The 25,108-nt window shown below is 40.8% G+C and overlaps 1 protein-coding gene and 1 long non-coding RNA gene across 3 annotated transcripts in view; one reads left to right on the forward strand and one right to left on the reverse strand.

Annotated features, from left to right (window-relative positions):
* Positions 1-23,452, reverse strand: part of LOC117516946 (smoothelin-like protein 2) — a 44,448-nt gene extending 20,996 nt beyond the window's left edge. For both annotated transcript variants that reach the window (XM_034177837.1, XM_034177835.1), the window contains exons 1-2: positions 22,687-23,452; positions 1,190-1,268 (exon numbers count right to left, since the gene is read on the reverse strand). In XM_034177837.1, coding sequence (XP_034033728.1) covers positions 1,190-1,268; positions 22,687-23,142 — 535 coding nt within the window. In that variant the 5' untranslated portion in view covers positions 23,143-23,452. The remainder of the gene's footprint in view (positions 1-1,189; positions 1,269-22,686) is intronic.
* Positions 11,650-12,911, forward strand: LOC117516948. The gene is made up of 2 exons (XR_004562592.1): positions 11,650-11,762; positions 12,593-12,911. It is a non-coding gene; the product is annotated as an uncharacterized LOC117516948 (long non-coding RNA).
* Positions 23,453-25,108: the final 1,656 nt, after the last annotated feature.

Below are 25,108 nucleotides of genomic sequence, written 5' to 3' on the forward strand. Positions count from 1 at the left end.
TTTGGCCTTAGCAGGAGTGGTGGCCAGGTGGTTAGTATGCTTGGTTTCAGTGTGGATGGTTCTCGGTTCAAACTCCACCCCTGCCACGTTTCTCCATGTAATGTGGAGTTGTGTCAGGAAGAGCATCTATTGTAAAAATTGTGCCAAATTCAACATGCAGATCCACCTTGGATTTTCTGTGGTGACCTTGAATTCAAACAAATCCATGTATGGATTTGTTTATTCTCTCCACTGTCTCCGTGGTTACTCCATGTGTACCTGTGCTAATGTCCTCAGCGTCCTTGTGCATCTGATTTGGGGTAATCAGGGGGCGGTGTGACAGTTACATATAAAAGATGTTCTGAAGCAGACATCCCCTGACAGATTGTTGAGGTCCAACTCGCTCTCTCGTGGCTATCATTCCCAGTTTTCCTTGTTCCCATTGATTACTGTGTCTCCTGTGTATATGACCATTTGCTAGCCTTTTTATGACAAGTAACATCTGCCTGCTGGTTCTAGATTGATTGATTTGGTGATATTGATGAACTGTTATGAACTTTGCTTGTGAATGGATTAATCTCAGTGTCTCCTCTGAAAGATTGCTGCTTGTGTGGTTTAGATATTCATACTGTGAGTTTCATCTTGGATACTGTTGCTGAGTATTTCCCTTCCTGTGTACCCACCACCCATGCTTATGGTAAATGACCATCCTTTGCATTCTCCTATTCCTGATCAAGCCACCTATAAATAAACCACCTGCTACCACCCACTGTGTGCGCTTTCTGCGAGGGGGTCTTCAGGCTCAGTTCATGGCATGACATCACAAAGATCTGCCCTCATACTGCACAAAGACCAATAAACCAAAGTTTAAACTTCTCGTATATCAACTGGAGGAGTTAGTAATGGTTTGCACTCTTTTGAGACACATCTAGTTAAAATGTGAAATTAGGGGGGCATGCTCTTGCATGTAGCTCATGGTAATAGAAGGCAGCAAGCAAATCTGACAGGACCCAATGGACTGCCAGGTGAGTCACCAGGGTCACAAGGTAATCAAGTGCAAGATGACATCACCATTTTTGGACGAGAACGAAAGGTGATATTCAAGTTTAGATATGAAATAAGTATGGATTAAGCATTACCATTTCAGTCTAATATAATTAATATAGTAATATAATAATATATAATTTGTCAGGAACTTGCGACCTCTTACCTTGCTGTTTGTGACTGTGATCCTGTTGTCCAGTGCTCGTAATGTGGGCAGCATGTTTCTCTCCCTTTGACTCAATACCCTGTTGAATAAGACATGAGGAAGAAAAAGTTCTGATATTGAATATTGTTAATACAAAAGATACTGTTTTCCGTTCAGTTTTTTAATGCCAAAAACGTGTATAATCACATGTCAAGTATTGCCAGCAGAATCCAGGGTTTAGGTGAATTGGTGGCTCTAAATTGACCGTAGGTGTGAAAAAGACAAAGTGAATGTGTTTGTCTGTCTATAGGTGTCGACCCTGTAGACTGGTGGCCTGTTCATGGTGAACCCCACCTCTTTCCCCCAATTACTATTGACTGGAACAAGCAGGTTTGTTGTGTGTTGGGGGGTTTGGCTGGATGTTTTTGTGTTGTTTTCTTTTCTTTGCTCTCCAGGTGGTATGCAAACTGGTTTTTGTCTGTGGAGATGGTGCTGGCAGAAGAGTCCTTCACCCTCATCAGCATTATTAGCTGCATCTGTGGAGGATGTTCACGTGCAGGCCTACTGACTCGCAGCACCTGTGGATGATGCTCACGTGTAAACTTAAAGACTTTCAGCTGAAGCAGATAATGAGATGGCGTTCTGCATTTAAGCCATGAGTGGTTCAAGCAGAATTGCCGGGAACTCGACCTTGTGATGTTCGTTTGTGAGACGCTGAGGACAGCGCCAGGGTTTGACACATCGTGCCTGTGAAGGAGGACGGGTGAAGGACACATGCTGTCAGCACACATCAGAGGTGATTACTGTCTGAATGATCGTTAATAGTAATTTGGCATTTTGTTACGCAGTATATTTGAACATTGATGAGAATTGTGCAGTTTGTTTCTCACTGCCATGGCGTACGGACTGATGATCCTCCACCTGTTGTGAGAAGCTGCTCATTTACATAAAGCTTAAATTCAGACCTGAATGTGTTGCTGATAGTGTGTATCTCTGAAGGATATTTGCTGTAGCTCTGTTGACTTACCTCACCTTTTCCATCCTTCACAGAGTCAGTTTGTCGTGTCCACCTGGGGGGTGTTTGGCGGTGAATCTGAGTCCAGAAGCGCCGAGGCTTCGATCCTTTTGGGCGCTGGAGAGCGCGCCGTCCTTCACTCCACCAGACAAACTAAATATTTATGTTGTACACTAATTATTGCACTAGAGGGGAAATAAAATCGTTTTGTTTGTGGAACCACTTTCTGGTTATTTAGCGCTGGGTTCGGTCAGACGTTGGTCCGCTCCTCAACCTGCGTCTGCACATAACAAGGTTCAGGAGATGTACAGATGTATAATTGTAATTAATGGTTACTTTTTAATTTTCAACATATATCGACATGTGATGCTTTCTTTACAGAATGAGATTGAGAACAGCTTCTCACTTGTGGAAAATAATTTCTCTACTGATGCACAATGCTGACTTTATCGTTGTTCTTTAATCACTATCAAACACCTTGATGGAACGTGTGGTTTGGATTTCTGAAGTATTTGCCAAAACAACCTGGTGGCATGTTTTATAGAAGGAATTTATCTGACTTGAGTTGTGAATCTTTGTGTTGCTGTGCAAGAGTGGGTCACAAAATCATGACAGTTCCTCTCCCAAGATGGTGGAGGAAAATATCGCTGTAAGGAGCATGATGTCCTCACTCATGTCTATTCATCTCAATGATCCAAAACTGCACTGTCCAGTGACCTTATGACTCCACACCCTCTTCCCAGCATCTGGCATCGTCAAAGGTTTTGGACTCAGACACTAGAGGTGGGCGATAGCGGGAATTTTGGTATTGATCCAATACCAAGTAAATACAGGCCCGGTATCGCTGATATTGATACCGATACCGAGTATCACCCAGTATCACTGATATTGATACCGATACAGATACTTTTTCATATTTAAGATTCATAGATCCGAAGGATCCAAAAGACCTAGGATAGAATTTCGCTAAACATTGTGGGTGACAACAAAATACTTTATTATCACAATTAACATTTTTGTTTAAAAAGTATCACTCAACACAACTTAAAACAAAATCTCCTGAGGTAGAAGGCTGACAAACCACAATACTTGGGTGCACTGCTCCGTGTTGTGTGACAGTGCAGTGCTGCTCTCACAGACAGAGAGTAGACTTTGATGAATCTGCGTGCGCAGCAGTCGGTGCGTGCAGGAGAGAAAAAAAGCTTGAGTATCAATCTTTTTACATGAGGATTGTTCAATATCAATATCAGTGTTGGTATCGATATTATCAATATTAAGATTGATCCGCTCACCTCTATCAGACACATGATCGTCACTGCTAAGACAAATGAATGTCTCTGCAGGACATTTGCAAACCTGGACACTCAGATTCTTCACTCAGCTTCTCAAGTGCTGCAGTCAGGGTATCCATCAATTCTGCACAAATCACAGCATCACTGGTGAAAGGGATAAAACTGGAAATCTGGTCAAATTAGTGATTTTCTCAAGAACATCAGAATATCTCGAGTGAAAGTGGAGGGAGGTGGAATCACACCTTCAACTTAAAAAAGACAAAACCCCACACTGACACCTTTAATCTGAAGAGCTGCCTATTCACATGTCCAGCAGGGGGCAGAAAATCACAAGCTAACGATCATTCCTGCACTTTGTCACAAATAAGCACTACTTTTTCATTGATGTTCAAGTGAAAAAAGCCAAAGAGAAAAGACGGCTCACCATGAAAATCTGCACGCCGTTAACGCTCTACTTCAACATCTTGATGCGTACGTTAGATATAAAAATGTATCTGTTGATACACTGTGGATGTACTTTTAAAAATGTTTCATTTGGTATTCTGTGTGGGATTTGGCACATCTTGGCACAAAAACGGAGTCTGATTGGTAGGTTCACCCAAAGGGATGATGGGAAAACACCTTCAGCCTGTTCTTTGTGTTCATTAGCTCTGACTAATGGATCATCAGACTCTCCCAAATTTGGAGATAGAGATAAACAGGAAGGGCCCAACTCCAAAAACAATGGCCAGGCCTCAGCCGTCACCTGGTCCAGCGGCAGTGCCAGTGCTTCTCCCAAATGAGTGTGTTTGATGTACTACCTCCCCAATTATGGGCTCAAAACATACGCACGCACGCACGCACGCACGCACGCACGCACGCACGCACACACACACACACACACACACACACACACACACACACACACACACAAAGAAAAAACCTGTGGGACCAGATGGAGTTCCTTGAAACACAGATATAGAGGATTTGCATGTGCCAGCAGCACTACACTGTAAAAAAAAAAAAAAAAAAAAAAAAATCCCTTGTTTTTACGAAAAAATTCTGGCAGCTGTGGTTGCCAAAGGAATTCTACAAAAATTACGGTTTTACATAAAATATACAAATTTTAGAGTGTAAACCTGGTGTTATTTTTTTTTTTGGTCTATTTAAAAGATAAAATCTCTCCAAAATCACCTTATGTGTAGCTATCCTCAGAATGTAGTTTAAACAGACACATCACCTCATTTTCAAACCATTAATTACTAGTAGTTTACTGTATTTGTTAAAATTCTCATCTCTAACATTATTGTACAGTTTTTGGTATTACAGTCATCTGTAAATTCCACAATGGTATATGATTACTTTAACATACTTGTGCTGTTAAATTTGTTCCACATCTTACACATTGTTGTAAATTAAACATTACTCCATTGTTTTTCTTTTTACAGCATTTTTATGTTGTGATTTCACAGGATTTCCTTGTTGATTTCACAGACTTTTTTTTACAGTGTATGTGTGCCTTTGTTGAACACAATTATGATGATGGTTCATCATCACAGTGAGATAGTTGCTGTGTTGCTGAATTTAAGTCATATAAATAATTTGCTGATGTTCATCCAATCATCAGGTTCCTTATGTAATCATTCATTGGTTCGTTAAAAAATGTTTTTTGGGAGATTTTGTAAACTATATGTTTTTATAAAGCTCATGAAATCAGGAATTCCCCCCCCCCCCCCACCCCACACACACACAAAAAACAATAATGCTTTCTTTCTTTTCAAAGGTTGTCATGAAGGCCATCTTGGATTTCCAAACTTGGCGACCTTCGGAATAGTGAGGTTCTTTGTGTAATTTCATTGCATTTTTGGTATGTTTGGAAAATTATGCATTTTTAGAATGCTTATAAAATAAGAAATAATAATAATAAAAAAAACTGTTTTAATTTTTTTCCAGCAGTTGTTATGACAGCCATTTTGGATTTCTAAAATTAGTGATCTTTGGAAATACTCAGGTTCCTTTTGTAATTTTGTTAATGTCTCTCTCTCTCTCTCTCTCTCTCGTTAATAGGAAAATTGTATTTTGGAAAGCTTATGAAACAAGGAATAAAAAAAAAAAGTTTCAATTTCTTTCAAATGCTGTTATGGTGGCCATCTTGGATTTCCACAACTGGCGAACTTTGTATGTAGTCATGTTCCTGCTGTAATTTCATTCATGTTTTTTGGATATTTGGAAAACTGCATTTTTAAAAAGCTTATGAAATGAGGAATCCAAAAAAAAAGTTTCCATTTTTTCAAAGGTTGTTATGGCAGCTGAGTAAAAAAGATGTTCCAGGTTCCCACCTGCATGAGTTGCCTCAGGATTGGACCTAGGCGGCGCTGTGCAGTGGATGACCCCTCAGCACCGCACCAGTTGCCATCCTCTAAAGACTCTCAGTGCCATCCTGTGGTTTCTTCTTTGGCTTTCCCCAATCCCCTTCATAATTCTTGCTAGCTTCCACTGAAATGCAGCGACAGAGTTTTTCCCCACAGAGGTTTTCCCAATGTTATCGCCTCTGTTTGTTTGTTTGTCTGTTTGAGCCTGTAACCCACAATTTTTCATATATCGTTATGAAATTTTTACTGAAGATTCATATCCTGATAGGCAAGAAGTGATTACATTTTCAAGGTCAAAGGGCAAAATCAGGAAAAGTCTTGGAAAATTGGAAAAATCCCTATCTTTAACACTGAATGATTTATTTTACCAAAATTAGAGTAACTTTAACTTTTGACCCCTGTATAACTGAAATTGACCTTTGTCACCAGTCTAGCTGTTTTTACCCCAAACGCCATAACATTCCATCACAGACAGTCCACACTATACCTTTTTGGAATTTTTATGTTCAGACAAATAATGTGGTATATTTTTCAATATGATTGGAGCATCTTTTAATTTTGACCACTGTGTAATTCTTCAATTGACCACTACCTGGTTGTCTATTGAAAATTCAAGTGGCCAATTGTTTTTTTTTGTTTTTTTTTTTTCAAAAGAGTAATGTCTAAGGAGTATTTGTGCCAATTTTGGTGCTATTTCCAGAAATGAATAATTGTTACAGTTATCTGCTCCAGTATTTTGATCTATATTTTGTATTATATTTTAGCTTATGAAAAGCCACTTCTAACAGGACTTTGGCCTTGAAAATGTTTTCCAAGGTAAAAATTTGTGGAAGTGGAAACTAGTGTTGGTGGAGGTTTGCACTCTATGACCACAGCACTTTAGTTGCATATGTACTAAGAGCCCATTCAATCCCTCTCACGGCAGGTGTCGGCCAAATTCCAGGTGACACACACGAACAAATTCCAGGTGACACACACAAACATCTAACACCGCTTGTTTGGCACTTAGAAGATGTGTGATATGTATGTACAGATCTGATCACATGGGGGCCTGACCGCCAGGTCTGATCGCACACAGTATGGGGAGGTGCCCGTCAACAGATCGCAGCACACTGCATGCATGTGCTCAGTGCATGCATTAAAACACAGAAACCACCACCAGGACAGGTATATAACTATGACAATACCTACATACGCAATTACATAACAAATAATGAAAATGAATGACCACAAAACAGGAGACACGTTGGTCTTAGGGCTGAACCGTTGGGGGGGGCGTGTCTGCTCACAGTGGCTGCTGTTGTGATCTGAGCTCCTGTATGTCCCAGCTGGAGAACACCTACCGTGGTTTAAAGAACATGAACTTACAACATTCCTCCATGAGGCGCGTGTCTCTGCCTGCTGTCCTCATAGGGAAATACATAAAAACATATATCGCTTTGCAACGGGCTGGAGAGCGAGCACAGCGTGCACATTGACAGGCTGTTCCAGCTGGAAATGACCGTCACTTCATGTGGACACGCAGTAGGCAATCTGAATGTCACATCTGTCTGACAGGACACGCATGTCCTGTGAGTGACACGCCACAGAACGATACGACAAATAGTGCGACAAATATGCCACTTTCAGGTATCACGTATCAGCAGAAATACGCCGTAACAAATGCTGTTTGATCAGTTATCACTGCATTTTTTTTCTCTTTTTTTAAAAAATACATTTATATACTTGTTGATTTTAGCCATTTCACGCTCCTGTTATAAGACAGTGATTGCAGTAGTAGGCCCAGGTTAACAACATCCGACACTGGTGCTGTTACCCAACAGGGTGCCGGCAGAAATTGGGCTACTGCTGGGCGAAGACAATGAAGAAGAGGAGGAGAACGTTTCCACAAACAGCGGGAGAAGAAGAAAACTAGAAGGGTGGAAATGAGAGTGGGAAGTTTGAAGGAAGAAGTGAGGGCTGCTATGAAAAGGATGAAGAGTGGAAAGGCCGTTGGTCCAGATGACATTCCAGTGGAGGCATGGAAATGTCTAGGAGAGATGGCAGTAGAGTTTCTAACCAGATTGTTTAATAAAATCTTGGAAAGTCAGAGGATGCCTGAGGAGTGTAGACGAAGTGTGCTGGTTCCTATTTTCAAGAACAAGGGTGGTGTGCAGAGCTGCAGTAACTACAGAGGCATAAAGCTGATCAGCCACAGCATGAAGTTATGGGAAAGAGTAGTAGAAGCTAGGCTTAGAAAACAGGTGAAGATCTGTGAGCAGCATATGGTTTCATGCCGAGAAAGTGCACTACAGATGCAATGTTTGCTCTAAGAATACTATTGGAGAAGTACAGAGAAGGCCAGAAAGAGTTACATTGTATGTTTGTGGACTTAGAAAAAGCTTATGATAGGGTGCCAAGAGAAGAGCTGTGGTATTGTATGAGGAAGTCTGGAGTGGCAGAGAAATATGTTAGGGTAGTGCAGGACATGTACAAGAATAGTGTGACAGTGGTGAGATGCGCAGTCGGAATAACAGACTCATTCAAGGTGGAGGTGGGATTACAACAAGGATCAGCTCTGAGTCCTTTCTTGTTTGCAGTGGTGATGGACAGGTTGACGGATGAGATCAGACAGGAGTCCCCATGGACTATGATGTTTGCAGATGACATTGTGATCTGTAGTGACAGTAGAGAGCAAGTTGAGTCTAGTCTGAAGAGGTGGAGATATGCTTTGGAGAGAAGGGGAATGAAAGTCAGTAGAAGCAAGACTGAGTACATGGGTGATTCTTTAACTACGGGCACTATTGGCCTTGTAAATGTAATTTCCGCCACACTATTGCCTTACAATATAAAGCGCCTTGGGGCAACTGTTTGTTGTGATTTGGCGCTATATACATGTGCTCTCAAATTCAAATTCAAATGTATTAATTTATATAGTGCCAATTCACGACAAAATCGTCTCAAGGCGCTTCACAAGTGCTCTGATGTCACTGTTTATCTCCATAGAAACTACCCAAACAATCTTTCATACAAACTGTTTAGGGACATTACAGTGTTGTGGTGGAAATTACGGCAATAGTGTGGGACAACTACATTTTGTTTAAAAAAATCACAACAGTTGTATGACATTGAATACCCCAATTATGTTTTGATTATTTTACTGATATTTTATTCAGAGATATTTTAAAACATTAGAAAAAACGTTTCATTACCATTCATTTTTATCATTGAAGATCAAAAGTCTGGGTGTGGGACTAGCACAAAACGGCAATATTTGCATATAATGATGCTGAAAAAAGGTGAAAAAGTCATCATAGACTACTAGAACAAATTTCTTAACACACTTTCATTGTAAAGATAACTATAAAAGTGTGAAATTTCCCCTTTTTTCTGTTTTTCATACAATATGATCAAAGGACATAATAAGTGCCCGTAGTCTAAGAATCACCCACATGTGTGTTTATGGGAGGGAGCCCAGTGGAATAGTGCAGTTACAAGGAGTAGAAGTGGTGAAAGTAGATGAGTTTAAATACTTGGGGTCAACTATTTAAAGTAATGGAGAGTGTGGTAAAGAGGTGAAGAAGAGAGTGCAGGCAGGGTACAGTGGGTGGAGAAAGGTGGCAGGAGTGATTTGTGACCGAAGAATATCAGCAAGAGTGAAGGGGTAAGTTTACAAGACAGTAGTGAGACCAGCTATGTTGTACGGCTTAGAGATGGTGGCACTAACAAAAAGACAGGAGGCAGAGCTGAAGATGTAGAGATTCTCTTTGGGAGTGACAAGAATGGACAAGATTAGGAATGAACATAACAGAGGGACAGCTCAGGTGGGACGGTTTGGAGACAAAGTAAGAGAGGCGAGTTTGAGATGGTTTGGACATGTGCAGAGGAGGGACCCAGGGTATATAGGGAGAAGGATGCTGAGGATGGAGCCACCAGGCAGGAGGAGAAGAGGGAGGCCAAAGAGGAGGTTTATGGATGTGCTGAGGGAGGACATGCAGGTGGTTGGTGTGACAGAGGAAGATACAGAGGACAGGGTGAGATGGAAACAATTGATCTGTTGTGGCGACCCCTAACAGGAACAGCCGAAAGACAAAGAAGACTTCTTAACAAAATTGTAGTAACTTTAAGTTTTGACTCCTGTACAAACTGAAATTGACCTTTGTCACCATTTTTCCTATTTTTACCCCATAACTCCATAACATTCAGTCATAGATAGTCCCAACTATACCTTTTTGGAATCTTTATGATCAGACAAATAATGTGGTATATTTTTCAATATGACTGGAGTATTTTTAAATTTTGACCCCATGCAATTCTTCTTTGATCCCTACCTGGCTGCCCATTGAAAATTCAAGTGGCTCATTTGCTTTTTCAAAAGAGCACTGTCAAATTTGTGCAGAATTTGGTGCTCGTATCACCATTTGAAAATTCCTCTGTAAATGTGCTGATGGCGGCTAGAAATACTGTAAAGAAAGCAGGCGTGTCCAATGTAGAGTTCAATAAAGCTAGATGTTTCCTGTATTCACAGCTGAATGACAGCAAAACATGTCACTGATGTCAAATTATGGTGATCTCCGTGCCACACATTTGCCTTAAAAAAAAAAAAAAGAATTAGTAAGTAAAAATTGGGGGTTTACTCAAGATCATTTCCCCCAGCATGCTTTGGGAGAAATGAATTTTTAGCCACACATGGTAATATTATCTGTGCACGCTTGGATGCTCTTGTTCACACGCGATCTTCGGTGGTTAACAGCTGCAAGTGTAAACGACAGCTGTTGCTAAGAAACTGATGTGAGTGGTTATTTTAGATTTGTGTTCGGCCCCTCTGTCAAAGCCCCTGCTCCACTCTTCTTACATCCCCTTATAGCCCCAAATGGATGCTTTGGAAAGCACGCAGTGAACCTGAGGCTTCTGACTATATCTCCATGAAGCTTGGCCATTATTTGCTCCCCAGTCACCTCTGGGTCGTGCACTTTCTACAGACATGTAATGGTGTGGCATCCATGCATCACAGACAAACTGTCCCTGCATCACCTCCTCGTCAGGAGCACAATTAACACTGCAGTGATCTGTCTGCTCCACAGGATCTGCTCGACCCCGGTGCTCCGGTTAACAGAACAGACACAATGTGGCTGGGGACAGGGGTTCACTTCGTTTGGAGACAATCCAATAGTTCAAAGTGTCAAATACGCTATGGTCAGATTTTCAGGGTGGGTCCACTAGAAATCACATAGATTCATAAGCATCAGAGGGCTGATGCCTACCGTGAAGGCACTACACACCACAATATAAATGTACAAATATATATACACACAGTATGTCTGTCCTGGTGTTTTTGCACGATGTATGACTTCATCATGACTTCTGTGTCATTTCATGATGAAGTCATTAATACCAATCAATCACTGATATTTTATTGTTGAATATATTCTAGGATGAGATATACAAAACAGGTGTCTTCCTTGACCTTTGACCAAATTACTCCAAAACCTAATGACCAAAAAATATCTATCCACGTAATATTCCCACCACATTTTGTGGAAATCCTTCCAGCCATTTTTCAATTACCTTTTATATACACACACACACACACACACACACACACACACACACACACACACACACACACACACACACACACACACACACACACACACACACACACACACAAGTTATCGTTCATTCATAAATTTAAAAAGGGTCTTAGGTCAAGCGGAACCAAAAAGGCCCTCTAATACTGAAATAACCTCATTGAATATTTGATCAAAAATGCATATTTGTCCAGTAGCATTTTAAAGTCATATAAAAGGTATTGTAGGAGCCTAAATGTAGTTTATTTTAGTTGGAATATTTTTTTTTTTAAAAGATGCAAGTTCATAAGTAAGATAAATACTGTTTGTAATTTTATGATTGAAAAAGATTTAAAATACTATTTACATATGTACATTTCATTGATAGTGTTATGTGGGCCGCCTGAAGAGGAGGTACTGCTGGCCCAACACCAGAGGGCGCCCTGCCTGAAGGCGGGCTTCAGGCACCAGAGGGCGCAGTCGCCGCCAGGAGCATCTGCAACCTGGATTGACAGCTGTCACTCATCCACTCATCATGACGCACCCATAAAAGCCTGGAGAAGACACCACACCCACACCGAAAAATCGTCGACCCGTACAGGTAGACTCTCAGCCGTCTTTGCAGCTAAGCTTTTGTTGTGACATTCATTGCATCTGAGCTGGTAGCTGATAACTAGTGACTTTTGAGTTTGCAGCTTATCCACTTGTATCCGAGTCTGAGGGAGTTGGTTGGAGTTGGCGTTTCCGCTCTGCACTCCAGCACTCGACAAGTGTATATTGGGTCTGCACGGTAACTCACAGGGCTTGTGAAAGCAGGAGGTGGAGGCGTTCTTCTCCTCCCAAAAAGGAGTCATTTGCTGACTGTTTGCTGGGTGTGTTCACTCACACTCACTATTAACTGTTTCTGTTTCCTGCCAGCAGTACCCGATCTGACAGCTGGAGATGGTGGCCACCTGGGGACTCAGGATTGGCGGCTCCGGGGTGTTCCAGATCCGTTGGCGGTGGAAATCGTGTGGGTTCCGACTCCTCTCAGGACGGGCGTCTCCTATCCTCGAGCCTGCCCACACTACACCAACTTGAGATTGACTATAGTATTAATTGTATCTGTATTCGTTGTGCACTTTTCACAACATTAAATTGTTATTCTTGCATTCCCATTGACCGTTCACTTACACCCCGTTGTGGGCCCGTGTCATCACACTTTTCACAACAGATAGTGTATGAATAAGATAGGACTTTTATTGTGACATTTAAAAACCCACCAGTGGGGTGACTTAGTTTGGCTGCCATGGGAGCGGGGTCAGTAGGAATCAGAAAGGAGATTGGAGCGCAATAGTTTTTTGACCTCTCTTCTCAGGCTCTCTCCATTTGACTTTGAAAGCCTTGTAATCGTGGATATCTTTTCAGTTTTTGTAATGTTGTTTAAGTTTTTCAAGTAAACAGTTAAAATCAAGAAGTGGATTTATTTTTGGAGTGTTTTTGATACAAGGGAGTCTGACGAGTGTCAAGCTAAAGCTTCAATAGGAACAATAAGAACCTATAGGTATTATTGTTACTTTTTTTTTTAACTTTCCTTAGCATTGTTGGCGGTTGGTCCCCAGCGAGTGACATTGAAAATGTTCTACTGTTTTGTTTCTTGAATGAATCAGTATTTTCTGGTGTAGGCCATGCCCATTTCAGTGTAGGAAAATGTCTTGTAACTTTGCAAAATATACAAAGCCAGTCTCTGTGAATTAGACAGGACCAAGATCATTTCAAAGCATTATTTGACACCTGAATGCTATGAGCACGTACGGCCTTGATGGAGAGCAGAGCTTTGGATCAGGAATTACGTTTTGTCATCACATCGACCCGTGTGAGGTAGGGGTCAATATGATGGTGAGTGGTGAGTACGCTTGGTTTCGGTGCAGAAGGTTCCGGTTTCCTGCCACATTTCTCCATGTAATGTGGAGTTGCATCAGGAAAGGCATCCGGTGTAAAACTTGTGCCAAATCATCATGCAGATCTGAGTGAAAACAAGGGAGCAGCCAACAGGACTTTCTAGTAAGCCAGTGTAGGTCCCAGTATAAAGCTTGTGTGAAGCTGTAATGTGAATCCCTGGGCCATTTCTCTTTACACTGTGTAGGATCTACTGGCTCAAGTGGGTCCAAGATTTGGGGCCAGGGGTCTTGAGCATAAAATTTTCCTTTCTGGTATGCAGTTGATTAGAGAATTTTAAAAACATACACTCTGGGAGACTGGTAGGTGAACCTAAACTCAACCAACCTATGCTGTAGAATTACATCAAATTGTGAAACTGAGAGACTTTGCTCTGCTGTTTATTTATTGGTTGGGCATGTGGAGGTATTGTTTTTGGGCCTGCGTGTTCATGTGTAATAAAAATTTTTTTGCTCCAGTTTGGACCCAATTTGGGAGAATTAAAATCTATTTTTTTAAAGGCAAAGAAAAAAAAATGTTTAAAGTCAAGAGTTATGGGTCAATGTAAAAATAGGTTTGACCCAATACCTATGTGTAGGGGATATTTTACAATGGATATTTCAAGGAAATGGCTAAAAATGCACCTAATGTTACTGTTAAACACATCCATGAAATTATATATGAACTTTCTACTGGTTACATGAACTTTTTACCTTACCTGACCTTTAAAGGTCAAACTTTTTTGATTGGCTATTCAATTTTACAGTCAAAGTCCAAACCCTTAAGAACAGGGTAAAGGCTTTGACCACTAAAGGTCAAGGACAAAGGATAAATATAGAAAAATTATTCAAATGAATGACACCACGATGGAGTTTCACCCCAAAAACAGGTAAAGAACATGGAATTTTATATTCAAAATAAGTATATTATTGAAAGTATCTTCAACAACAGCACTTATTTCCAATAAAAGTAGTATTGTGTATTTTACAAGGTGTTTTGGCACTGAAATCAAATTTTAAAATGCTACAGTTCCATATACCTTGAAAATGTCTTGAATTTTCTCAAGATGGCTTGGGCTTTGAACCCTCAAGGTCAAGGATAAATTGTGGGGTATAAAAGACATTAAGGCACCTTTAGGCCAAGAATCAAGACACGTCCAACACTGTGGCTATTCCAAAGAATTGCTTATATACACACATCTGTGGTTGGTTTTAAACATTAATATGAAGTCACATTTCACCTTTCTACTGGTCACATGACCTTTTGACCTTGAATGGCTTTGAATGGTCAGACTCAAGGTCATAACTGTTTCAATCAGTTTGGACATGCAGCAGTTTCACAGCAGCTAGTGGACCATTAAACTGAGAATAACCTCTTTGAACCACTGCAGTCTGCATTTAGAACACACCATTCCATGGAGACAGCTCTTACAAAAGTGGTAAATGACCTTCTGCTTGAAATGGGCTCGGACATCACTATGTTTCTGTTATTGTTAGACCTCAGGGCTGCATTTGACACAGTGGACCATGGTATATTACTGGATAGGCCCCAGAACCACTGTGAGATTGTTAGAAATGTCCTCACATGGTTGAAATACGACTTATCTAGTTGCTCTCAGTGTGTCTTGTTCAATAACGTAGTGTCACATGTCCCAATGAAGTACGGGGACCCAAAAGGGTCTGTGTTAGGCCCTCTGCTTTTCTCCCTTTATATAGCAAACCTAGGGGAGATATTGCGAAGCTATGGAGTTAAATTTCACTGTTATGCTGATGACACTCTATCCTTGCTGATAACTGCGGGTAATCTCACGCTCCTGTTGGTCTCCATCACATGTACGTAGTGTTGAATTATTTATCCTCTCCTCTTAAGTTGTGTTATCAAAAATGGAGCAGGTCTCAGTGTCATATCAAAAATTTGGGGTTTGTTATTGTAGCAAAGCGTAAGCTGCCGGTGACCACATTAGTACTGTCTCTGCTTCTCTGTTGATTTAGTGTTAGTGAAACTAATGCCCTAAATGCTGTTAGACTCTGTTGGTTTGGCCTTATGGGCTTTGCACCATCATGCATCTTTTGTAACTGCTTGTAACTCTGTAACTGTCAGAATGGCCTAAGCAGGAGGCCACCCCTCTGAGTCTGGTTTGCTTGAGGATTCTTCCTCAAGAATGCCAGAGGGAGTTTTCCTTACCACTGTTGCCTGTGTGCTTGCTCAGGGAGGTCAGTTAGGTTAGACCTTAACCGTGCGAAGTGCCTTGAGGCAGCTTTGTTATGATTTGGCACTATATAAATAAAATGAATTGAATGAATTGTAGGGGCAGCATGGTGGCTTAGTGGTTAGCACTGTTGCCTCACAGCGATAAGATCCTGGGTTCAATTCCCGTGGCCTTTCTGTGTGGAGTTTGCATGTTCTCCCCGTGTTTGCGTGGGTTTCCTCCAGGTGCTCCGGTTTCCTCCCACATCCAAAGACATGCGGGTTAGGTGGATTGGAATCTTTAAAATTATCCATAGGTGTGTGTGTGGGTGTGTCTGTGTTTGTTTGTTTATTTGTGGCCCTGCGACAAACTGGCGTCCTGTCCTGGGTGTACCCCGCCTCGCGCTCTATGACTGCTGGGATAGGCTCCAGCCCCTGCGACCCTTAATTGGACTAAGCGGTAGAAGATGAATGAATGAATGAATTGGACATGGCATAAACATGTTAGGAAGGTTACGTGTTCATCAAAAATAAAAATGTGGTACAATTCTCGACAGGACCAATCACACAGATAATAAATAATAACAGAATTTATTTGCATGAATTTGTATAAAACATGTAAGGCATACTGCTTTCTTATTCATTTTAAATAGATAAATTTGAGTGTTTTGTGCATTCTGTATGCACTACCTTGTGTAAACTTTAGTTAAACAAATGGGCATATAAAAGTCGAAAACAAATTTCACACAAAATGTTGAAGTAAGTAGCTGTGACGTGTGAATTGTAAGGCATTGTACAAACTCAGCAGACATCAGATTCCAGGAAGAAGACGTTTGGTCAGTGGAGGAGCGCATTAAGTGTTGACTTGGGGGTTTCTTAGGAATGACGTCTGAGAAATGAGCAGGTGATTTCACTGCATCGGAATGTTGGCTGGATGTTGTTCCACAGGACAGCTGGCTGTCCCTCATGAGAGCGCCGGTGTCACTGACACACTTTTCCACTTCGAGATGTGAGAGCCAGGATGGATAGTGAGCAAGATTGCGGAGCAATTACAGAACAAGTATTTATATTTGGTACACTTGAATGTTGATGCACATCTTATGCCATACGGATGCAATAAAAGTGTTTTACCACAGGGACAAAAATAAGCAACAAAATGCACAACACCTTTGGAGCTGCATTGTACGTTGCACATGCTGTTTTATTTTGGATTTCTGGCCTTTAAAAGTCCATCTTTTTGAAATAAAAGAAACAAATAAATTAATTAGCAAAGCCATTTATCTTTGCACAAAGTTGCCCTGAATTGTACAACAGAATACTAGAGAAAACACAACCACAAATTACAAAATACACATTAAAAGAATATAGAAAACAGATCACACACGCACAAACACATTTCATAAAGCAGAAGCCTACATATGTACCCTACATTGAGTGGATAGATAAATGAAGGAGTCTAGTTTCTGGAGTACAAGTCACATTTTTTTTTTTGTTACTCGTTTGGTTGGTGTTGTGATTTATACTCCGGTGCAACCTATGTAGTATACTGAAAAATCACACTTTTGCCATTTATAATGATATTACAGGTCTATTCTACATCCAAGAAAGTGCTAATACGGGATGAAACGGGTGAATCCGGCTTGCCTCCTAAATGACTTTCTTAAGAACAAGAATAGCCTTTATTGTCATTGTACATATATACATACATACAACAAATTTTTTCCTCTGCCTTTAACCCATCCTAATTACAGTTAGACACAAACCAACCACTATGAGCAGCAGGCAGCCACAGTTCATATGAAGTACAGACCTGGTAACCTGCCCAAAAACGAAAGCTAGGAGCTGCAACCTCGGCCAGACATGATCAAAACCCACAACAAATGCTGCTTCAGCTTCAAACTTTTACTCCAATGGAGCACGACCAAAAAAGTTTCACGCCATAGTCATGACAAATACCCCATTTAACAAAGTTTAAACATGACTGAAACCGTTAAGACTATGAATACCTGGATGGTATCACGTACTATCAAGGAATAAGGTTAAACTGATTAACATTTTGTGACGTTTTATACACCAAATTGATAGAAAAAGCTAATTTGCATATTTAATATACATCCAATATATTTGTTCGTCAGTTTGACAGGCCCAAGCTTGTTGCACAAAATAATCTTATCATCATGTTGTTGTTTGGCTTTCAGACAGCGCCAGTTGTTCAGGGTCGCCACAGAGGATAGAGCAGAGAGCCACATTGGGAACTGGCACACATTCTGCACCGGATGCCCTTCCTGACACCAGTCCAGATCTACCTGGAGAAACACACACGGCTCCGCATCTTCTCAAGCATGCTCCAAGCCAAGTACTAATCAGGACCAACACTGCTTGACCTCTAAGATCTGGCAGGATCAGATGCAAACAAAGCATTATGGCTGCAATATCATCATGTGCATGAGGGAAATTAGGACTAGGCAGTGTTTATATTTTATCAAAAACATATGTGGTTCAAGTAATACATAGCTTTTTGAATAATTTTCTGTTCTCATGTGTGTGTGTGTGTGTGTGTGTGTGTGTGTGTTTTATGCAGTTTTAGCTTTCTTCAAAGATGTGTTTTGCACTTCAGGACCACCACACATAGCGTATCTTAGAGAGGCTTCAAAGAGCTGCAGCTCGCTCCCAAATCACTGAACCAAAAATACATGTGCCCTTTGAAAGGCTTCCTCTTACACAACAGGATCATGAGCAGAAGGCTCTCTGTGTGTGCGCGTATGTGTGTGTATGTGTGTGTGTGAGCACATATTGAGGGTTGTTACATTATTCTCACCATTGCAACCACACTGTCATTCTAATACAACTGACAATATAGAGAATTAAAAACATCAGGGTTTATTCATGATTATCATGCTATCGGCAATTATCAAAGGTTTGCCAGTGAGAACAAATATATTTAATATTTGTTTCCAAGCATCTGTGTCATACTGTTAAATTCTAAGTCTATGATCTGACATTGGCAGTTCTACAGTAAAGGGATTACAATATGACCAGATTTTGCAGTCATTGTAATTCCGTTTATCATGGAATTGTCCATTTACCAAATGTTTTCCACACAGGTGCAGAACTCATGATTGCCTGAATGTTCTTGATGACTATGTTTGAGTGCACCTTTTGTTGGTGCATTATCTCAGTCCTGGCAGGTGAAGAATGTTGGTCTTATTGAACATAATACTGGAAGATGGAAAGTTCATGAAGCGGTTCCACTGTGTACATCAATGGGCAGATGTGTAGTTGTTGTTTGGACAACAGGGCGATTCTGTTTTCACAGGACGTCCAGAATTTAAGTATAGTTTTAAGTGTATATACAGACTGTCCGGTTAACAGTTTTTCACTTACTTTAAAAAGTACTGCAGGAGATGGGTCCTATCAACGGTTGAAGCTGCACATTCTATTTTAATGTTAGGTCCACACTTTATAATCAACATGCATTTAATGTATGATTTTGTGCCTCTAGATTTTTCATGTTTTCATTATATCCTGTTATGATTTGTAATATATGAGGGCTGTCAAAATATAGGTCATTTTTATTTTTTTCAAAAACTATATGGATTTCATTCATATGTTTTTACGTCAGACATACTTGAACCCTCGTGCACATGCGTGAGTTTTTCCACTCCTGTCGGTGACATCATTCGCCTGTGAACACTCCTTGTGGGAGGAGTCGTCCAGCCCCTCGTCGGAATTCCTTTGTCTGAGAAGTTGCTGAGAGACTGGCGCTTTGTTTGATCAAAATTTTTTCTAAACCTGTGAGACACATCGAAGTGGACACGGTTCGAAAAATTAAGCTGGTTTTCGGTGAAAATTTTAACGGCTGATGAGAGATTTTGAGGTGATACTGTCGCTTTAAGGACTTCCCACGGTGCGAGACGTCGCGCAGCAGTCCCAGGCGCCATCGTCAGCCTGTTTCAAGCTGAAAACCTCCACATTTCAGGCTCTATTGATCCAGGACGTCGTGAGAGAACAGAGAAGTTTCAGAAGAAGTCGGTTTCAGCATTTTGTCCGGATATTCCACTGTTAAAGGAGATTTTTTTATTGAAAGACGTGCGGACGGGTCTGCGCGTCGGGACGCAGCCGGCGGCACAGGAAAAACACCTCCGTGTTGATAACCATTTGTAAAATCCAGGCGGCTTTTGATGGCTTTCAGTGGAGTGAGTATATGAGAAATTGTTTAACAGCTGGACATGTTCCAACTTGTCCTTAAGGCTTCCAACAGAGGTGTTTTTCCTGTGGCGGAGCGTCGCGGCGGCTGCGAGCCAACGCTGCAATCCATCCGCACGTCTTTCATTAAAAAAAATCTCCTTTAACAGTGGAATATCCGGATAAAATGCTGAAACCGACTTCTTCTGAAACTTCTCTGTTCTCTCACGACGTCCTGGATCAATAGAGCCTGAAATGTGGAGGTTTTCAGCTTGAAACAGGCTGACAACGGCGCCTGAGAGCGCTGCGCGACGTCTCGCACCGTGGGAAGTCCTTAAAGTGACAGTATCACCTCAAAATCTCTCATCAGCCGTTAAAATTTTCACCGAAAACCAGCTTAATTTTTCGAACCGTGTCCACTTCGATGTGTCTCACAGGTTTAGAAAAAATTTTGATCAAACAAAGCGCCAGTCTCTCAGCAACTTCTCAGACAAAGGAATTCCGACGAGGGGCTGGACGACTCCTCCCACAAGGAGTGCTCACAGGCGAATGACGTCACCGACAGGCATGGAAAAACTCACGCATGTGCACGAGGGTTCAAGCATGTCTGACGTAAAAACATATGAATGAAATCCATATAGTTTTTGAAAAAATAAAAAGGACCTATACTTTATTGACAGACCTCGTATAAGCACATTAAAACATTAATTTGAATACTGTGCTTTATAAGTATTTATATTAAATATTAAATTATTATATTTAATTATGTTATTCACGCTATAATGGAAGTAAAACCAACTGAATAATCCAGATAGTTCCTAATCCAGATGGGTTTAGATTTTTTATTATTATTAATGTAAATGAGGTCTAAGACACATTTGGTGTTTTAGAAATGTTCATGTATCCATCCCCTAACTTGTCGAAAGAAAACTGGCCATAAAAGTGATTAGTTATTTCTGTTATACTCACAGGGGCATATACTTATGCAGTTCACTGTTTTGGCTTTGATATTTTTATTTAGTTTTTGTCATGCTTCAGAGATGTCTTTTGACTGCAAGGTTAATGTGCATAATTGAAGAAATTTTATTATAAAGACACCTGATGTCTTCTTCTTTGCCTTTTACAATTAGTGTCATTAAAAAAATTAATTGATAAAAGCTCCAGCAAAGATCACAAAGTGATGATCTGTATTTACAACAATCTTTATGTTTAGTTTGTCAAATTACTTATGATCCTAACCCTTTGAAAAGGGTGACAATATTTTGATTACTGGAAACCAGGACACTCGGCCCGACAATGAGGTATTCAAAAAATACTCGGTTGGCAGCGGCTACCAATTGGTGGAAGTGAACAGTTGGCAGAACCGGAATGATAATACAATAGACAGAATGATTGACAGAACAGCACCTTACTATGCCCCCTACTCTCAAGATATTGATAACCAATCTCAAGATAATGCCCTCCTCCCCATCATGTTCAAAGCACAAACGTATCTGTTATCTTTCCCAATTAGCACAAATCGCCGGAATAGCAGATCACCATATTGGAAAATTTACCCTCACTAACACTAAATGGCACCACACAAGCTCCCGTTTTGCCATTCCGTCGCTGTTCTGTCAAGAGTTTGGGGCTTCTCGTGCCGACCTAAAGCTTTACATAGTGGCTAAATAACTTGATTATTTTAATGGTGTGACCTGATCATCTCATCAATACTTGTTTTGGGTGTAATATAAGCAAAAGCGACTCATTCCGCCAATTACAAGTTCTTTGTTTCCATTCCGCCTATAGTTCCGGCAATTAGTAGCTCCCCGAATGCCGGTCAATTTAATGGCCCATTGAAAAACAATGAAAACCAGGACACTGCCGTCACTAAAAAAAAAATACCCCAGAATGGCCAGGACAGGACCTGAAAACAGGACGTTTGATTACCTTATCATTTATCATCCAGAAAGTGACATTTGCTGGCTAGTTACCTTAGCATGTAGCTAGCTGTGAAATTATCCTGTATTTTTAGATCAAATAAAGAATTCTGCAAATTCGCTTTGACTGGGTAATGTCATCCTGCTCTTAGTTACTCTTCAGTCCACAGTTTCACCCTGCACTTACATAAAGATAAAGTATTTTTCAAAAGAAATTTTATAGATTTGTAAATGACTAGCATCACATTGATAACAGCAGCTTCTGATCCTCCCATTTCAAGGAATATTGCTGAAAATGAGAAGACAGCAGTAATAAAAAATATACAGTATAATATATTGAGTTATGTTCTTGCCCATATGTGCTGCTTTGATTATGAAATTATTACACTGTGTCAAATTATTACACATTTGAAGAGGCTCAGTCAAATGCCAAGGTCAAAAGTCAACACAAACATGGTGCAAAAACCATGTTTTTTTCCTACATCTCCGCAACCAATAGGGTGAGAGAGATGATCTAAAGTTGATATTGATCAGTGAAATATTTGTGATTGATTGGTATAAGTGATGGCATGATGATGTCATAAAAGGAATTCATGTTTGTTTTAAGTGTGCAGGATTTGTATCAACCCTCTGATGTCTTTCATTTAATGACTGCTTGTTTAAATCATTTCTTTGACCTCTCTGGGAAATTCTGCAATCCAAACCCTCAGTAAATGATATTAAAGTCACTTTTGTCAGTTTCATTAAAAAAAAAAAATCCCATAAATAAGCTCATTGAGCCTAAAAGCTGTATCTTTATGATACTTGTTTGGTATGAACCGTGCACCATTACTGCACTGATACTTAGGATTTCCGCATCATGCAAAGTAAATCAGTGTAATAAAAACTTATATTTGTGTATTTGTTTTTTTTTTTACTTTCACTTTTGATACTCTGTGCTTCTTAACCTGTGTGCTACTATACAACACTGCTGGAACCTCAATTTCCCTGAGGAAGTCTTCCCAAGGGATTAATAAAGTTCTATGTAACCTAATCTAATCTAAAACCTCTGACAATGTGTTCCTGAAGCAAAACTCTTTGTAGATTGTGTGTGAGAGACTCACGTTGGTCTCGGCATGTCTCTTTGCCCTCCATGGAGGGACTGAGCTGCTGCTGGAAGAAGCAGCAGGATGGCATGTGGACAACGACTGTGAGTCTTCAAGGTGAACCAGACCATTCTGGTCTTCCTGTTTCTTGGACTGGATCGTTGTTTGCACTTTCTGTGAACTTTTTTCAGCCTCCGTCACCTCACTTGAACTCCTTTGAAGCTTGACCCCAGTGAGACCTTCCACCAAGCGACTGAGCGCCTCCAGCATCCCTCTGAGCTGTTGGTTCTCCTCCTGGAGCCTTGTCACTGCCTCAGCCAAGGGTCTGTGAGAAACGCACATGTCCTCTACTTTCTGCTCTATGCGCTTTTTGAATGCACTCACATCCACGTGCACTTCTTTCACAGCGGCGTGCACATCGGCTCTGAACTGAACCAAAGCCTGACTTGCAGTCAGTTCTTGATCACCATCCATTACTGACTTAGTGACCCTAACCAGCCCGAGTTTTAACTAAATACTGGAGTGGGGTGGAGGGGTATGGAGATCAGCCTTGTGCTTGTGGTGGATTCTCGTCCCCTGAAGTAATTTAATCTCCGGCAACTCCTTTCTTGAAGACAGAGTCAAAGATGTCTGGAGTGTTCAGTACCAGTTGTCCAACAAAGTTTAAGTTACAGAATAGTTTAAAGGGCTGGTTGCTGTTGCAGAAAACGTCTTTGGCAACATCTCAAAAGAAACGTCCACAGGCATGGACGCTCGCTTCATGTCTCGTCTCCTCTGGTCACAGGAAGAGCAGTTGTTATTTATAAGGCATGGAAAACTCGACCACAATGTCATCCTGGGAAAAGAAATTACGCACGAGCTGTGCATGACAGCTCGGGTTCCCAGTGCATGCTGGGGCTGAGGAATGATCAAAGCAGAGGTCACACACTGGTGGCCCAGGGGCTGGGTAAGGCCTGTAAAGCACAAATTTTGTGGTCCGCAGCCCGTGAAAATTTTATTCCTGGAAGTACAACTGGTGTGTGCTGATGTAGTATATTTTTTCCCAAAAGTGATCAGGTTGCCTAGGGGTCAGAGCCAACAATTGCATTACTGTTAAGTTAGCGGTGAGAGGTGGAGGCAAGGAGGAGTGAACAGGGCACGAGGAAGTGAGCAGCCTATTCAGATTTAGACAAAGACGTGGAATCTTCAGGTGATTAAAGTGCCAAAGAGTTTTGCCTTTACATAAAGATTTTGTTGTTGTTATACCAAACGTTTGTAGAAAACAAAAAAATTGCATTTTGTATCACCACTTTTAGCGTCATAGTGTAGCAGAGCAGAGAAGGACCTTCTTTCACCAAATCAGATCAAATCTAGGCTTGCATCTCAGTCGTACCTTCTGGCAATTTGTAGCTAAACTTTCAGCTCTTCGTTTTAAGAAAATCCTCCTCTATACCACTTCATCATGAAACTGTATAACTGATGATACAAAATGCAAAACATTCACAATTTCTCCAATCAAAGCCACGGAAGCCTGTAAACATCTTCTGGGTGTCTTGGTGGCTTTCCTCACTCTTCCACTTCTTGCACAGTCACTCAGTTTTGAGAACTGTCTACTCCATGCAGATTTACCACAGAGTTCCAAACTGTTTGTATTTCTGAGTAATTGATGTAAATAAAGTCCAAGACATACATATTCAGTGGCAGTTTTACCATCAGGGAGCCTCGTCCACAAACTACCACAAAACACTCCAAGCTGTCAGTGGTGTTAAAGGGGGTAATAAATGCACTGTATTAAGAACAGGGGTATGTAAACTTTTGATCGGGGTCATTTGGGTAGTTTCTGTTGTCTTTAAGATTGAACACAGTTGTTTGACAATAAATAGCTTCACCCAATCACTAACCATGAGTTAAGTTTTTGTGTTGTCATTGTGTTTGCAGCTGTGAGCACAACTGCAAACAAGTCAGTACTCGGCTGAGGGTCCCTGCCTATTATGCCGATATGGCACGTTGACAAATTATGGACGGATGCGCGGAGTCCATCTCAATGGTCCCCTTATTTCATGGGTACAATGAACAGTAATAAAGTCATTTTTACTGCACATAGTTTGTTTCTTGTATCTTCTCAAATATTCCAAGAATGAGCAAAATATAAAGACACTGAAACAGTCCTTTGGGTCAGGTCTGCGTGCATACACTTGTACCACATCCACACTATGGAATGGGGAAAAAAATGAAAAGGTATGATTGACGACTGTTTCATTGTTTATCTTCTCATAACAACGAAACATTTTCTTGACAAACCTTTATAGCAACACTGTGGCACCACAGATACTAATAAAAGGTCAAATATGCAAGTTATTTAGTGAAGGATTACACCTGTTTTTGTGTGTGTGTGTGTGTGAGGTCTGCAGTATGAAGTGAGATCTGCAGCCTCAGATCAAAGTTTGGACCACTGCTGCTT

Source organism: Thalassophryne amazonica, chromosome 9, assembly GCF_902500255.1.
Source record: "Thalassophryne amazonica chromosome 9, fThaAma1.1, whole genome shotgun sequence".
Lineage (NCBI taxonomy): Eukaryota > Metazoa > Chordata > Actinopteri > Batrachoidiformes > Batrachoididae > Thalassophryne > Thalassophryne amazonica.